Genomic DNA, 17052 nt, shown 5'->3' on the forward strand with positions numbered 1-17052 from the left:
TACTACAACATAGTTGTGTGTCGTCAAAAAGTGGAGTTTGGGGGTCGGCCCGGTCTCTATTTCAATTAATCCCATATGTTATGTTGTTCACTTTACGCGGGCCGCCGTGGGTTGAATTAACCGCGTAAAGTGAGGGTTGACTGTATACTGCATAGTTATGATTATATGAAGATGTGATATGTAGGTGCTGTATATATAAGACCTTAAGAATAGAGGAAACTGCAGTAGCCCTATTGGGCCATACTAGGCAACCCCATTTACACCCATCCCCTATTGCTCATATATCCGTCCAACCTACATTGGAAGCTTCCCATTGTGTTCGAGTTAATGATGATGCTTGATAACTTGTTCCACTCATCCACTACTATATTTCCAAACCAGTGTTTACCTACCTCAGGCCTAAATCTAAATTTGTCTAATTTAAACCCTTGGTACAATTTTGCTCCTGATTGGATAGAATTACCAATGGCGACATGATAGAAATTTTTTGGTCAAAGAAAATGTCACGAGACTCTTGGGCCAAGGGTAATTAAATAAATTTACAGTAACCTATGATAGTTACTATACTGTACTGTAATGTAGTATGATATTTACCCAGCCATGGTAAAAATAAAAAAAATTGTCTAATACTTTTCTACATTATCTAAACATTTATAACAAGGACTATACAATTACATAACTACCTGTACTTAAGGATCTATATGAAGATAAACTAAAGGTTAACCACCACATTTTAATTGTCTCCAAGTGTCTAATATTCATTGAAACAACAATCATATACAGCAACATATAATTTCAATTTAACATATAATTTTAATTTAATATATAATTTTAATTTAACATTAGTATAGAGGTCAGTTCCAAAACTCAAGACTGTAGTGCATGGGTTAATTCATCATTTGTCTCTCACCACAAAGGATGTCAGTTTATAAGCTTATATACTGCAATATGAAATGAATTCACTATTCTGTGGATACTTACAATGGTGTATGGCTGAAAACATTTTATATATTGGATTCTTTTGTCAACAGGTAAAATGGCATATGTTGTACTTTTGAAGTAACCTCTTCATAACGTAATCAAAGATGTCTAATAATCTAAATACAGTACGTAGTTTAAAATTTAAGTTTTCAATTCTGATAACTAAATGCTTGATATCAACATCCAGATATGCCATAGTGATCCAGTTCTTTGTACTGTTCCTCAGTGAAAAGTTTACTACGCATGAAGTCCCCATTCCGTAATGGGGGTAATACAACAGCCAAGTACCCTTCAGCATCTGGATGGTCACTCACAAGTTGGGGATATGATAAGAGGCGTTCATTTACCTGAGTAATAAATAAATAAATTACTAGTAAAAATTTGCATAACAAAACTGTTGCATGACACACTTAGTAAGCTACAATTTAAAAGAAATATCAGATTATATCATTAATATATTTTGAAGAACTAGTTTTTAACTAGAGCTGCAATGCTCTGACTCTCCTTCCAATTCTAAGTTCTTCATTATTTACTGGTGGTAGTGTACACCATTATATGGAATATTCTATATTGTTTCTTACATGAAAAATGTGTACTAAAACATGCCCATGACCTAAACACTCCTTAAATTTAGGCACCTCACTCCTCTTACCTTCCACTGAAAAATGTGTAAAATCAACACCCATCCATCATAATTAGACCAACTGTGAGGAAAAACAAATATGTTAAGTTTAGCTTTAAGTTACACTATAACTAACCTCGACTAGTTTCCCCTGAACACCAGCCAATACAGTGTACTTTGTGCCATCAACACATGAAATGATGCAGACTGGTGACTGAAGCCCCATAAGCTGAGCACCTCTCTTTCCCTTTCCAGATACCTGATTATCCAATCGGTTGAACTTGCCTACATCATAGCTGATCTGCAAATGTATAATATTTATTTATTATCAGACTGAAACCATGCACAAGGTACTGGTATTAGCTTCAACGTTTCAGTATCAAAATTTTAAACTTTTGAACTTGGGTAAAATAATACATATACAGTACAGTATCTGGCAAAGAAATGATGAAATTAGATACAAGCATAAGTCCCTGACTGATTATGTAATACTAGAGGATTGGAAAGCACTTGAAGAATTCAAGTGTAAAATGAGGATTGATGAAATCACTACCTGTTGTTTACAAAAATTAATTTGAGAATGAGACAGGTTTACAAGCTGAAAGTGGCTGGGGCACAAGAGATGAAAAAAGCTGGGAGAAGCAAAAATTTGACAAAAGTACAAGAGTACAAAATGTGCTAAAGCTGAAATTGGGGGACTATTAATGCAAAAGGAAAATCTGGAAACATCACATGTGGTAGATGAGAAGGGAATACAAAGGAAGAACCTCAAAAATATCAGACTGTGTTGTTTTAAATTTAATCTGTAAAAACAAGCTTGGTACCTATGTGTGTGAAGTTCATATTGTCTATGGATTAAATAATTTACGTGTGTTGGCGAGATACAGAATTATCTTCCTAACACAATAATTCTTGTACTGTACATGCTCATGCTTAAGTTAAGGTGTTTGAAAAATGGCTTTACACTGATTTTTAGGTCCATAGACACATTGTAAATGTCTTTTTCACCCACAAACACACTCACAGCATCATGTCAAACTTTATCCCCTTAAATGAAAACTTAAAAATATAGTATGTAATGTTTTAAAAATTTGTTGCAATGCTTTTATTATTTAGGGCAACATGGATACACTACACTTTAGACTCCATTTTTGTGATAAACAAAGACACAGGAAGGATGGCACTGAAACTGTCTGGCTTCACTTTCCCCAACTTAAGTTAGGTATCCTTTCACGTCTACCACATTCTAAATTATCAGATGCATATTTTAAATAAGTCATACCTGAGCTATTTCCTTCTTTTCAGCTAACACAGGGTGTCGATGAGAGAGGGTTATAAGGCACAGCTTATTAGTATGTACCATAACACATGTATGTCCACTATTGTCTGGCTGTGATGAAACTCTTTCCTCTCTTGCTGAGCTATTTTCATTATTCTGGGGATAAGATCTTCTGTTGTTTTCTTTTAATGCAGTAGATTCATTCCCACTTTGCTCAGAAGCTGTATCTTGGTCAACTTCACAAGCTAAAACATTATTTCCACTAGCATTTTCTACTTTCTTTTTCTCCTTAGGTATGAAGTAATATTTAGTAAAGTATCTCTCACTCACACTGGGATATTTAAGATCCAATGCCACTGTTTCCTCTATAGGGCCTTCTACAACACTCATTGTGATGAACTGAGTTTTTATCTTTTATTCCTGAAGAAATAAAAAACACTCTTAATTTGCTCTGAAAGATTTTTTTTAGCTCCACCTATTAATTTTGTTCCAAAGAATTATATACGTACTGTCAATCAACAACAGTGTCTTAAGTGTTCACTACTGTCCCGTACATCACATTTTCTGCCAGTTGTAACCTTCACCAAGTTTGGCATGTATTTTTTTCAGACGTTCTTCACTTTCTTTTCGATTGTTGGCACGCCTCTGCAGACGCTGACAATGAAAAAATTCAGTATCATTAGTTAATTTAAAATTATTAACAGTTTACAACAACCCAATACACTTGAACACTATATTATTGAATGTGACACTGTCAAAGACTTCAGGCCACCTGGCTTATTGTATCATGAACTTTGTAATTACTATATTAAATCAGGGATGCTTGGGGACATTCTTGCTGTTTATCCCAAATTTGCTAGCCCACACTGATTAGTCGTCAATTAGAATATGACGTCCAATGTATAAGAACCACTGTCTTGCATGGCAGTGAACAGTGACATCACCCACATGACTCTGACCTATATATACTGCTAATGAATATGATGCATTTCTTTGTGTACAAACCTCTGTCCTGCATGGCAATGAACAGTGACATCACCCACATGACTCTGACCTATATATACTGTTAATGAATATGATGCATTTCTTTGTGTACGAACCTCTGTCCTGCATGAATCTGATCTATGTATATATATGTAGGTATATATAGTTTCTAACAATGATGAAACAGTTGCCTGAAGATTGAGTCGTAAGTCCATGAGTGGCAGGGGTTGTACCGGCACGGGAGTGCTTAGTGATGCAATTTGAGTCAAAAGACCATGATAGGGTTAAGCACATGGAAAGGGTTCCTTGATTCACTGCATCAGTTATTTAAGTACTGTACCTTTTTAATAATAAAATATTCTAAAACATCAAAAGAGGTCCATGATGCCAGTAGATATTGAAAATAAAAATCATGAGAGGTTTATGGATGACTGACCAGAACAACCATACAGATTATTTAAAATTACAATAATACCAGATAAATACTGTACAGCATTAATTTACATGTACACTGTATATTAGAAATATGATTTCCTGGGAAATTAAGATTACAGTCAATCATATCCATAGCATTAAGAAGTTGCTGCATTATAAAGTGCATCTTACCTCTGCCTTCAGACATTTCCAAACGGCTGTGTCTATCTCATTGCAAATCCCTACGAATTTTAGAAGCTTGTTCTGAAAAATGAAAAAGAGGAATATGTCTGCCATAATATATATATATATATATATATATATATATATATATATATATATATATATATATATATATATATATATATATATATATATATATATATATATATATATATATATATATATATATATATATATATATATATATATATATATATATATATATATATATATATATATATATATATATATATATATATATATATATATATATATATATATATATATATATATATATATATATATATATATATATATATATATATATATATATATATATATATATATATATATATATATATATATATATATATATATATATATATATATATACAAGCACATGTCACAATCCTTATTACCGTAATGCATCTGGTCATGTGTGCTCCATCATATTTCACACTAATCACTAACATACACAGTGAGCACAATTACCTCTTTGTGACAGTTCTGAAGCTTAGAAATAAGAGCATTGCATTCATCTGTGTGTAAATGTGGAGAAAGATCAGGGTGCATGCTGCTAAAACACGTCCGTCAGTCTATCACTACAGTCAATGCAAACCTCTGCAAATAGAAGATAAAAGGTAATGTAAGAAATATGCCTTTTATGCAACTTTTGGTATAACGTACCGTACAAACATATAATTCTCATATATAGTACAAACAAAAACACTAAATTATATAATAATAAAATGTTATGTAGTCTTACCCAAAAAGTTCAAGATAAATGCAGAAAACATATTTCACACCTATATTTGGGTGGTATTTGTCAATGCTAGCGATTCATTCCATGCATCACGAATCACTCAAATATAGCATGACATTTTTTCTATTAAGATATAAAAATATTATAACAGAAAACTCCACTGTACATCTATATTTGGTATTTTTTTACAAGTTGCCCATAATCTGCTGAGTCACCACGTGTTCTCTGTTTACAACCGACCTGTTCGGTCCGAGCATACTCTCACGTCCACAAAATTTTTTAAATTATTCCATGACGCTTCAATAAAGTTGCTTTCATAGGTACCAGATAACATAATAAGTAATTCCTGTCTAATATGGCAGGAGTGAGGTGGGCAGGGCTCCCGGCTAGGAAGTTAGGTTAAGTTAAGTAGGTTTCTTTGGTTGGTTAGGTCAGGTTCTATTATGTTCACCATTATTCATTTACAACAGAAATGTATAGAATGAAAGGTACTCGGAATGATGAGATATATCGGTTAATATTCGTCCATTGGCTGTCCGCAGGTTCCCGCCGTGTTTAACCGAGGTTTTACTCCTCACTTAGTAAGTTGTCTCCTCCTTGCCTCCTCCTCCTTGTAGGTTAGGTTAGGTTAAGTACATTGGTTCTTTGGGTATGAGAATAGGTTCTTTTAGTGTATTTTTGGTGTGTTTTATGCAAATTTGACCTCCAGTTTTGTACAAGTTAGCATTTGTTAAAATAAAATAAAAAAATAAAAAAAATGCTAATTAGCAAATGAAATGAAGGTCAGATTTGAGTAAAACACCCAAACACGTAAAAAGAAAAAACCCTATTCTCGTACCAAAACCTGAGGTACAGCCAATGGACAAATATTTACCGATATATCAAGAACTCACTCACAGATACTCACAGATGATCTTCTGGAAGAGCCTAACGCCTGTGACTCCAGCTCAATAGCCTCTTCTCTACTCAGACAGTGGCTGCACGTGGCGGATATTTGTGCCCTAAAATTATATACTTGTTCTTGATTTTTCCAGTTAGGTTAGGTTAGGTTTTCTTGCTGTTTTAGATGATTATAAATGTCAGAATCATCTAAAATCAAGAAAATCTAACCTAACCAAACTAACTAAAAAAAATAAAAAAATAAAAAAATAAATGATTTGCCGCAAAGATAAATGTCAGAATCATCTAAAACTGCAAGAAAACTAGCGGAAAAAATATATTTTTCATATGAAAAAAGGTGATGGGTGGTTAATGAAAAATGCCCAAATATTGGGTAAAATTGCAGATTACAGCAACCATGTTCTGAATTCCCGGTACTCTGTGCTTGCTAACTTATACAATACAAACAAACTAATCCTTACCTAACCCCTGAGCCGGGGGCTCTGCCCCCCAGATCCCCAGTGAATTTCAGGAATTCTGTGGTTGCTGTTTACTGTAATACTACCAAAGATTGTGGGACATTATGGGCAAATTGTAAATTTTTTTCCATATATTCTATTTTTGAGTGTGCATTTTGGTGACGGAGTTAATTTCTTCATATAAAACAAAAGATATTAATAAAGATCCCACTAAAATATGATACTAAATAATGTGACGACCTTCTCTTTTAGCTATAATAAAAAAATGGTAAATTTGGTGATATTGAAATAATATAATACAATGCCATATTATAGAGGTCACAAAATGAGCTTTTCATAAAAACACGTTTACCTTCCATAAGTTATTTGTTTTCATGGTAGTTTTAATTTTCCTGTGGGATATTAAAACAAACAGTGATCTATAACTACAGTAGTTAAGTACCATTTTTCGACTTACAGTTTATACAAGATAAGTGTATTATGATGATGGATACTGTGAGTATTTGAAGAGCATCGATACATTAATCGACAAATTTCTGTATTTAGTACAATACCTTGAAATGCAGTTAATGTGCGCACAAAGCTAAACTTAAATTACACCTACACGTTTTAATTCAATTACACATCACTTAAATCTATTACAAGATACATACCATTAACAGTTGGTGCTTGGTACAGGTGTACAGTGCGAACCAACTATCACTTCAACAATTTTCCTGAGAATATATAATGCTGGAAAAGTTCCACGAACAAAACATCTTGATATTTTTGGGGTGGAGGCCGGGTGCTCGCTGATGACTAAATGTACACCTAAGCAATTTATTAACAATTCATATTAAATACTTGTAGAATTAAATTACGGTATTTTACGTGGTTCGATATTTATTTTATATAAATATCATTTTAGAGTATAGATCTTGACTTGATTACGGAAATTGATACAAGCCAATCAGAAAGCAGAAGATTTACCTCTTTTGTTTATACAAAATGGGGCAAATTATAAAAGTTTGAAGGTTTTTCATGTACAGGTAAATAGGTAAATTTGATTGTTTGCTCAGTCCTGAGTACGTTGAGTGCGATTTTATACATCCTAGATTTCACTGAAATTATTATTATTATTATTATTATTATTATTATTATTATTATTATTATTATTATTATTATTATTATTATTATTATCATTATTATTATTATTATTACTATTATTATACTTTTAGCAACATAAGGGATTCGAGCTGATGTACTTTCTATAAATTGTGCTTACAATTTGTATGTATAATAAAAGTATACGTAGTTATTTGTCGTACCAGACAGTATTTCCAAATATTTGAATACCTATGGAGTTTAGTGGATTTCTCCCCTACAAACGCTGTTTGTCGCTGAGTAGCCGACCCCGCGAATTCCCCAGTGTATGCCTCGTGGTCTAGGTCAATCAGCGCCGCCATACATGACGGAGGTCAACTACTAAGCCACGCCTACCTCCGCTATTTAAGACCTGACCTCGTGGTGACCTCTCTCTTCTTCTAGCTACAGTCGCAGCAAGCTACACCACCTCCTCCGCTGCCTGGCGGCCCTCTCTCCCGCCGGCGAGCATGGCGACCCACAAGCTGCCCTCCTCCGAGCACCCTCCCCAACCACCTCTCTCTGCATCACGCTTGTAACCACGCTGCCACTTCCCAGCACTAAGCTGCATTGTACATCCAATACAACATGTATAGCCTACAGAGAGCACATTGTGAGTTTCCTTTCTCCATCCCATCCTGAGTGTGAACCCCAACAACTCGTACCCCACAAATGGTGACCCCACAGGAGCCCCCACATTTAAATTGCACCATGGCTCCCACAGGTCGAAATGCGGTCCTGCCCTGTGCATAGACGCATGCATGCTATTTTTTTATGGTATAAAATAGTATATGTTGCATCTTCATATATCCTAACCAAGTTGTTTATAGACAGGGACCACCTCTAAATAAATTTCAAACTGTTTTTCTGACCCCTTCTAGTCACTGTCTACACTTAACTCGCAACTTTCTCTAATGAGCCCTTTCCGTCTTTAAAGTTGCATTGCCCCTTGGTTCACCTCATACAAAACGAGGATATGAGTACTATAAATACAGTATAACCTAAATAATTAATTGACAAATAGAATTTAAAAGACTTGTGACCATTAAATATGGTTATTGTACCATTAAGGAGTCTTGCGGTCATGACTGAATTCACTGTGCTTATCTTCTTACACAACTGCCAGTGTGCATGTCATGCGTCTCATTAATCAGCTTGTTACTGGTGAAGTTTTATATTTCTTACTTGTTTATCTTTCACTATTCTCTTAAAACTTCGGAGGATAATGTTACTGTACAGTTAGGTTCGAAAGTTTGCTTCCTCCCAAAATGAAGCAGCATTGGCCCCAAATGAGATAAACAGCACACTCGCACCAGACAACAGTGAGGATAACTAAGTCTGGAGACTTATTCCCATGATCCTGTTTCACCATGGGAAGCTAGCTTTTGTCTGTGACTTTACCTGCACAACTTGTAACGTAATCAGCGATTCAGAGTTTGTGTAGTGAGACGAACACTACGGCTCACTGAGGTGGGTAGTAAGTACTGCAGTGCCAAAATGTTTATGAACATGAAAGATGGCAAATGGTAGAACACTACGCTGAGGTGTCTGTGGTTGAGGATAGCTTGTGCTGCAAAGAACCAAGTCAATGGTGCATGGTTACCATTATTCCCGCAGGACACTGTAGTCGATTCCTCCCCTACAAACGCTTGTCGCTGAGTAGCCGACCCCGCGAATTCCCCAGTGAATGCCTCGTGGTCTAGGTCAACCAGCGCCGCCTTACATGACGGAGGCCAACTATTAAGCCACGCCTACCTCCACTATATAAGACCTGACCTCGTGGTAACCTCTCTTCTTCTACCTACACCAACCAGCAAGCAACACATCCTCTTCCTCCTCCTCCTGCCTGGCGGCCCTCGCTCCCGCCGGCGAGCATGGCGACCCACAAGCTGGTCCTCCTCTGAGCACCCTCACCAACCAGCTGTCTCTACTCAACGCTTGTAACCATGCTGCCTTCCCAGCACCAAGCTGCATTGTACATCCAATACAATATGTATACAGAGAGCACATTGTGAGTTTCCTTTCTCCATCCCATCCTGAGCATGAACCAAACATAACGTACCCCACAAATGGTGACCCCCGGAGATTCGCACTCACACAGGATGGAGGAGAAACTGATCACTCTCCCAGTCTTCAAGCAACACGGAAGACTGGCTTATCCACACAGAGGCAGCTCTCATCGGCTCTGCAGCTACTGTCTCTACACCGCAGGTTAGACACCCTAGAGCAGCTCTGCTACTCTAAGCAGACAGCCACTCCTCTTCCTGCCCCAAGCACCACGTCCTACCGACCCCAGCACACCCGTCCTGCCTCAGACGCCGCCCCCGGCCCAGCAGTACCCCCTGCCACTGTCCTGGACCCTCCTCCTGATGCGGACCCTCCTCCACTCCTGCCTGGTGGCCCCTGCTCCTGACGCGGACCCACACACCCTTTTTTTCTCCCTCAGGTACCCCCTGCTACTGTCCTGCACCTTGCTGCTGTCGTGGACCCTGCTGCTGTCATGGACACTCTTCCTAACGCAGCCCCTGCTCCTGACCCAGGCCCACACACCCCAGCAGGCGCATCTGAGGAATCTCTGCCTGTCGCAAGGGAAGCACAACACTCATCGCCTCCACAACCCTCCTCCCCCCCCCTTTTCTCCCACAGATCGAGTGTATCTAGACAGAGTTGCCCCCCCAAGCGGCCGGCTCATCCACGCCCTCGCCGTTATGTCCCACATGTGGCATGCACCGCCCGTTCTGCCTCACATGTGCCATGCAACCCTGCAGACAACAAGTCTTCTACACCGCCTGGAGGGAAGGGGGAGTATTGTAGTGGATTCCTCCCCTACAAACGCTTGTCGCTGAGTAGCCGACCCCGCGAATTCCTCAGTGTATGCCTCGTGGTCTAGGTCAACCAGCGCCGCCATACATCACGGAGGTCAACTATTAAGCCACGCCTACCTCCGCTATATAAGACCTGACCTCGTGGTGACCTATCCCTCTCTTTCTACCTACACCAACCAGCAAGCAACACCTCCTCCTCCTCCTGCCTGGCGGTCCTCGCTCCCGCCGGTGACCCACAAGCTGGTCCTCTTCTGAGCACCCTCACCAACCAGCTCTCTCTACATCACGCTTGTAACCACGCTGCCACTTCCCAGCACCAAGCTGCACTGTAAATCCAATACAATATGTATACAGAGAGCACAATGTGAGTTTCCTTTCTTCATCCCATCCTGAGTGTGAACCCAACAACTCGTACCCTACAACACCACTAAGACCCACGTCGTGATAAACATAACCATAACAACCACCCAATTTGTTTATATAGTGCACGATGATGTCGCAAACCATTTAATTCCCACCATAATGCGCCATGATTTTCTGTAGCATATGTAGCATGCAACTAAATGCAGCCCTGTTCTCTGTGTGCAGTAAAGTCGAGTACCTTATTTTTATGAAGATACAGTATTTCTAGCTCTATCTTTAATTTCCATTGCTATCAAATCATACTCACTATTTCTTCCATTGAGTCTGTTCTATTAATCAACCTTATTGCATTTTCAACTACAATACAGTACTGTACTGTACAAGTGATAGAACAGGTGCATCAAGCCCCCAAAATAGTCCATTGTTACCATTGTCAAAAATTGACCATAACCCTTTAGAATTTAGAGAAAAATTACTGATTATTGAAGATATGTATCTCATTATGTCTATATAACAAGCATCATTGAAAATCATTTCAATATATCTATTAGATTCAAAAGCTGCCCAGACAATCACTCACAGACAAAGTACCACTATATTTCTATTTCCCCTGCAGCCTAGAGGTAACTAAGGACAATAATACTATTAAAAAGGCCATTAAAAACTAATCATTATTCATCATGTAATAAACTGAAACACAGTTCACTTTCAGTCAATTCTGTTTTAGAATAAAATCCAACAAACATTTCTTCATAATATTGTACTAGCAACTTTTTGTTTACAACCCCAAGGCTCTATTAGTCAGGCATATTTTTGTATTGCTGCTTCTTGGGCTACTCCTTCATACCACTACAGCTTCAAGTTTTCATGATTCATGAACTTCTGACATTCACAAAGAACCACAGATATAGTGTTCCACCCCTCGGTGGCATTTCTGAACACGCGGCCAACAATATATATTTTCGGTAATACTTGTTCTCGAAGATTTTTGCAAAGCAATATGATAGATGTAATATCTGTAAAGAAGGTTCGATTATGATTCCGACATTGCCACATGTTCGGAAAGGCCACCAAGGGGTGGACCACTATACCTGTGGGCAACTGTATACAATATGATTGACACAAATTACTGTGAACTATTCAACATTTTCTTTTTGTAAAGTCATTGATACAGTATACAATGTTAGTTTAGATTTTGTAATTTGATTAGATATAAACAAACAAAAGGATAGTAAAATTATATGTAGATAGTAATCCTTTTATTTACACTAGGCTAATTTACAAAATACCACAATACCAACACAGATATTACTTTACAAAATAATTACAACACTAGTTATTTAGTTACATGTATATAATACATGTAGAGTATTTAAAACAAAATATCCACAACACAAATTTGAGATGAAAATAAAGAGTACTGTTTATTATTACTTATGTTTACAAACTTTTAAAACTCCTCTTAAACTGCTTGGGAAACTGTTCTTTAGTTCCCCCCAAAATAATAATAATAAAAAAAAAATGGTTTGTAGGTTATCTTTGGTTTTACTTAAAACAATAATTATGCATTCATTCACTTTTCACTCTTCTTCTTCTTGTCTTTTTTCTTCTTTTTCTTCTTATCTTTCTTTTTCTTCTTGTGCTTACTTTTAGATTCTGCATCACTAGAATCAGTATCAGCTGCCTTCTTCTTCTTCTTTTTTCTCTTCTTCTTCTTGATGATCTCTTCATCTTCACTACTACTACTGCTTGAGGAACTACTACTGTTACTGGAACTGGTGCTAGATGATCTCTTCCTCTTTTTCCTCTTCTTACTCTTCTCTTTGACCTTCACCTCTTCCTTCACTTGGATTCCCAACATGGGAGTTGGGACACGAATTGGAGAATATCTGTGTGCCTTTTCCTCTTGCCTTGGTGGATCAGCTTCTTCTATAACAGCTTCAACTACTTCAGTAGGTGGAGGAACCTCAGTTACAGGTTCTCCAGCATGAACACCTTCACTTGATGTATCTGTTTGGATCTCCCCCTCCTCTAGTTCCTCTGGGTCTTTGACAGCTGGTGGTGGAGCCATTACAATACTGTCCAACTTTTCTTCATTAATGGATTTCATGTTACTTTCCTCTACACTCGGGGTTCCACCGTCTTCCTCTACATATGATTCTACTTTTGCAACAGAACTAGTAGATTCATCAATAAATTCAGTGGCTGAAGTTAAAGTTTGTGTGTCAGGGAAACTCTCTTGATCGGCTTGTTCTTCAACTGAAGGACTCCCACCTTCTCTTACTGTCTTTGCCTCTGGGTCTTCATCAGTGGATAATGCTTTCTTCAAGCCCTTCTGATCACTAATGTCACTTTGATCTTCAGTGGACTTTTCTAACACTTTTAAATCTTGACTTAGTTCCTTGGGTTCATCACATGTGTTTGAGTGGTCCTCAGGTACAGGAGATATATTCTTTTGCTGTCTACTTGGAGCATTGTTCTGACTAGGAATTAAATTTTTCTCTTCATTATCATGAGATTTCTCATCCTTTTCACTCTTTCTTCTACTCTTAATAGTACTATGTGCATCACTGGGACTAGGGGACCTCTTACCGAGTCTTGAGTGTCTCTCAGATTTTACCTCATTCTCTGGAAGACGTTTTGATTTTGATGCAAATCTCCGATCATCTAACCTTTCTGGGCTTGATGGTGCAGACCTTCCTCCTCTTGGACGCCCTATCTGGGATTCAGTCTTTGAGGATATGGTTATCTGAATTGACGGGCCACGTCTTTTTGCCTCTCGCCACTCTGTGCGATCCCAGTCTGGAGTTGGACTTCTTTCATCAATTTCCTTCTGTTTTTGGGTGTCCAGAAAGACTTTTCGAGGAGCTAACCCTCTCCCAGAAAATATTGCATGTTCTGCACGTTTAATTATATCAACAGTGACCTTTCTTTCTTCTTCTGGTGCTTTCTTTTCGGTTAATCCCTTTGGTGTTACAGACACCTCCTCATCCCTCTCCCACTTTGACAACTGGGGAAGTGGCAATGGTGAAGACACTTCTTTGGCTGTTGTCTCCGTGTCAAGAGCTCCTTCATATTGATTTGTGATGTCCCAATCTTTCTCCCTATTGGGTGTTGTATTATCATCAGGTACTTCTGTTGATGGGGGTTCAGCCTCTACGTCAGATTTCTTAGTTACTTCTAAAGTTTCATTTTCAACATCCACATCTTTACCACCCTCACTTACTTGGCCCTTCACCTTCTTTCTTTTATCCCTTTTCCTCTTTTTCTTTTTATCTTCTCCTTCATCCCCAGATATTTCAGCCTGAGATGCCTCAGTTGATGCCTGAGAAGCCCGGCGCTTTTCTTTTTTCTTTTTCTTTTTATCGTGCTTCTTCTTCTCTAATTTGTTAATACTCTCAGCATCTTTATTAACATTTTCTTTTTCCTTATTATTTTGAGTGTCTAACTTCTCATCCTTTTGTTTATTCTTCCTCTTTTCATCTTTTTCTTCATTGAGATAACTTCTACTCCTCTCATCCTTCTCTTGTGACCTTCCTTTGTGCCTCTCACTTCTTCCTTTATCCATTTCCTTGTCCCTCTCCAATCTTGAATCACTTCTGTCCCAGCGTGAGGTGCGAACAGATCTGTCTCCATCCCTGTCTCTTCTGGTCTCTCTTTCTCTTCTACTTTCATCTACTCTGTCCTTTCTTTCATGATCTTTTTCACCCTTTTGTGAATCTCTCTCTCTTCGTTCAGGATCTCTTTCTTTTCTATCCAAGTCCTTATCTCTTCTATCGCCATCTCTTTCTCTCCTGTCTAAATCTCGAGATCTTCGATCATAGTCTCGATCTCTTCTGTCTCCAGTCTCTCTCTCTCTTTTAAAGTTATCTTTTCTATCTCCATCTCTTTCCCTTCTATCAATATCTCTATCTCGTCTTTCTATATCCCTTTCTCTTCTATCTCTTACGGGGGATTTTTTGTAAGTTTTGCCTGGAGAATCATGTGATTTGCCTATAAATGCCTCATCTTGTGGTGTCACTTCCCGGTGATGAGACCCTGCCTTAAACTTCCCATCACGGTCACGTTCATCAACCCTCTTTGTATCATGACGTCCATGCCTGCTGTCATCTATGTCCTTTCGGGAACCCTCAGTGGCCCTCCTTGAGTCATTCTCTTTTCTGGCAACCTCATCTCTTCTTCCATCTCCTTCTTTCCTTGCAGCATTGAATCTCTTGTAGTCATCATAACGATCTGCTTCAGAAAGTCTGTGTGTATCTTCGGGATCACTCCTACCATCTCCAGGGCCTCTTCTTCCATCAAAATGTCTATGTTTTTCATCATCATCATCTATTCTTTTCCTATCAACATCAGGATATCTTCTCCAATCATCTTCTTCAAAGGCTTTGTGGCTTGAGTCATCCTCATGCCTCCTGATACCTTCTTTCACATCCCTCTCTCTTCTAGATCTGATTTCCTCAAAATCTCTTCCCGAGTCTCGTAAATCTCCAAAGCGTCTTCTCTCTCCATCCTGTATCCTTCCGCCTCGTTCATTTCTTCCAATATCTAGGTCATAACCACGCCTATTGTCTTCTCTTTCCCAAGGTACCGGTACAACTCCAATCAACCCCCGCCGATCATCACGTGGAGGTTGTGACCTGTCATAGGGATGTCTGGGCTCTTGAGTATGCTGCTCAAAACGGAAGTCTTCACCTTGCCGAAAACCTCCTCGATCTCTACCACGACGACCTCTATTGCCACGACCCCTTGAATCTTGAAAGTCTCCTCTGAAGTTCTCATGTCCATGTCCTTGAAGATCATACCTGGAAATACAAGGGATAAAACATTAATAATTATCTAAGATAACTGAAAACATGACAAAGTGACAACTAATTGGCTTAAGTGCAATATTCTGCCCTACTATATTGGCACCCAACCAGTATTCAATACATTAGTTCCATTCACTATAAAATGATCCATTTAAATTGTTTCTTTACTCTTACAAGCTCTTTCCCACAATACTGTAAAGTGGCCCAAACCAGAAGCATAATTTCTCTCAGTCTTTTTAAACTGTTGTTCATTTAATCTCAATGCTATAAGTGATTTGTTTTATAAATGTTCCATTTCAACAATAAAGCCCAACGACATCTATTTGATTTATCTCTGTAGCTCCACTCATCCTAGCACTGCCCTTTATATTACTGAACATGTAGAACCCTCAACACACTTCTTTATTCTCAATTTCTCATTAAATCACTGACAGAGCCTGTAAACCCCTTTTCAGTCTCTCTCTCTATACTCACAACCATGCCCATACCGCCTACATACACTCTAATTTAATTGGCTCTCCAAGAACTTTTCAATGCCACACAGTCTTCTTACATCTTTATCCATGACCCATAAAACCTGTGTACTTCCATAATAATTCTACTGTTCTCAGGTTTAATTTCTTGCTACCCTCGAACACCAGACATTTATATCCATAAAAATGGAACAAGTATTCCATGCATCAACCTTGCACACTGTAAACTCAATCCAAAAAGTACTGAGACCCCAGGTATAAGAAAGAATATGAAATTTCGGGCAAAAACCAACCCAACTGATACTCGAACACATCTGAGGTTATCACTCATTTTCTATTTCACTATACCCTGGGGGTCTCTATACTATTTTTTGGATTGGCTGTACATTGAAACTTAATGCCATACTGTAAGACACTGTGGTTGCATTATGCATCAGTAAAAGCAGTGTAACATGAAATGCATCTTCAGAAATTTAAAAGGAGACTAATTTCTTGACTTTCCCCTACTCGTATGTTAACTGTACAGTATTACTACATGCAGAAGCATCCACAAGCATCCTATACATTCACATCTATCTTTTAAACAATAACACCTGCAGTTACCTTCCATGAGGGTCCCATGGATTACCAGCCATTATGAAAGGGGACTGGTATTCTTCAGGATTCATGTACCGATCATACTCTCTCGGGATTCCATAATCTACTGGTGTCCTGAAATTTGTGAAAAAACATCAGACAGAGAATAAAATTGTTAATTGTATTATGATAAAGAAAGAACAGTAAACACGACTGTCATGCCTGTATTTTAACTGAAAATTCTACATGTACAATTTTTAAA

The 17052-nt window shown here is 38.0% G+C and overlaps 2 protein-coding genes across 6 annotated transcripts in view; both read right to left on the bottom strand.

Annotated features, from left to right (window-relative positions):
* Window positions 1-719: 719 nt before the first annotated feature.
* Window positions 720-5123, bottom strand: LOC121866505 (protein Abitram-like). Of its 3 annotated transcripts, XM_042366249.1 has the most exons (5): window positions 4995-5123; window positions 3392-3536; window positions 2886-3302; window positions 1740-1904; window positions 720-1328 (listed from the first exon to the last, which is right to left on the bottom strand). In XM_042366249.1, the coding sequence occupies exons 3-5, from the start codon at window positions 3270-3272 to the stop codon at window positions 1158-1160; spliced, it is 723 nt and encodes a 240-aa protein (XP_042222183.1). In that variant the 5' UTR covers window positions 3273-3302; window positions 3392-3536; window positions 4995-5123; the 3' UTR covers window positions 720-1157. The 3 variants fall into 3 exon arrangements, with proteins under 3 accessions (XP_042222183.1, XP_042222182.1, XP_042222184.1); XM_042366248.1 differs by having other exon boundaries at window positions 2886-3536; XM_042366250.1 differs by lacking the exons at window positions 3392-3536; window positions 4995-5123 and adding an exon at window positions 4473-4494.
* Window positions 5124-12177: 7054 nt separating this feature from the next.
* LOC121866506 (E3 ubiquitin-protein ligase RBBP6-like) overlaps window positions 12178-17052 on the bottom strand; it is a 45889-nt gene continuing 41014 nt past the window's right edge. For all 3 annotated transcript variants that reach the window (XM_042366253.1, XM_042366252.1, XM_042366254.1), the window contains 2 exons: window positions 16818-16925; window positions 12178-15735 (listed from right to left, as the gene is read on the bottom strand). In XM_042366253.1, the coding sequence (XP_042222187.1) occupies window positions 12507-15735; window positions 16818-16925 (3337 nt within the window). In that variant the 3' untranslated portion in view covers window positions 12178-12506. The remainder of the gene's footprint in view (window positions 15736-16817; window positions 16926-17052) is intronic.

The sequence above is a fragment of the Homarus americanus genome, unplaced genomic scaffold (assembly GCF_018991925.1).
Source record: "Homarus americanus isolate GMGI-L3 unplaced genomic scaffold, GMGI_Hamer_2.0 scaffold16430, whole genome shotgun sequence".
NCBI lineage: Eukaryota > Metazoa > Arthropoda > Malacostraca > Decapoda > Nephropidae > Homarus > Homarus americanus.

Excerpts from the sequence above, each read along its gene's own strand:
- LOC121866505 (XM_042366249.1), bottom strand. The coding sequence starts at position 3,272 with ATGAGTGTTGTAGAAGGCCCTATAGAGGAAACAGTGGCATTGGATCTT. Across the intron at positions 1,905-2,885 it reads AAAAGAAGGAAATAGCTCAG|ATCAGCTATGATGTAGGCAA; the intron begins GTATGACTTATT and ends ATACATTTGCAG. Across the intron at positions 1,329-1,739 it reads TTCAGGGGAAACTAGTCGAG|GTAAATGAACGCCTCTTATC; the intron begins GTTAGTTATAGT and ends TTTATTACTCAG.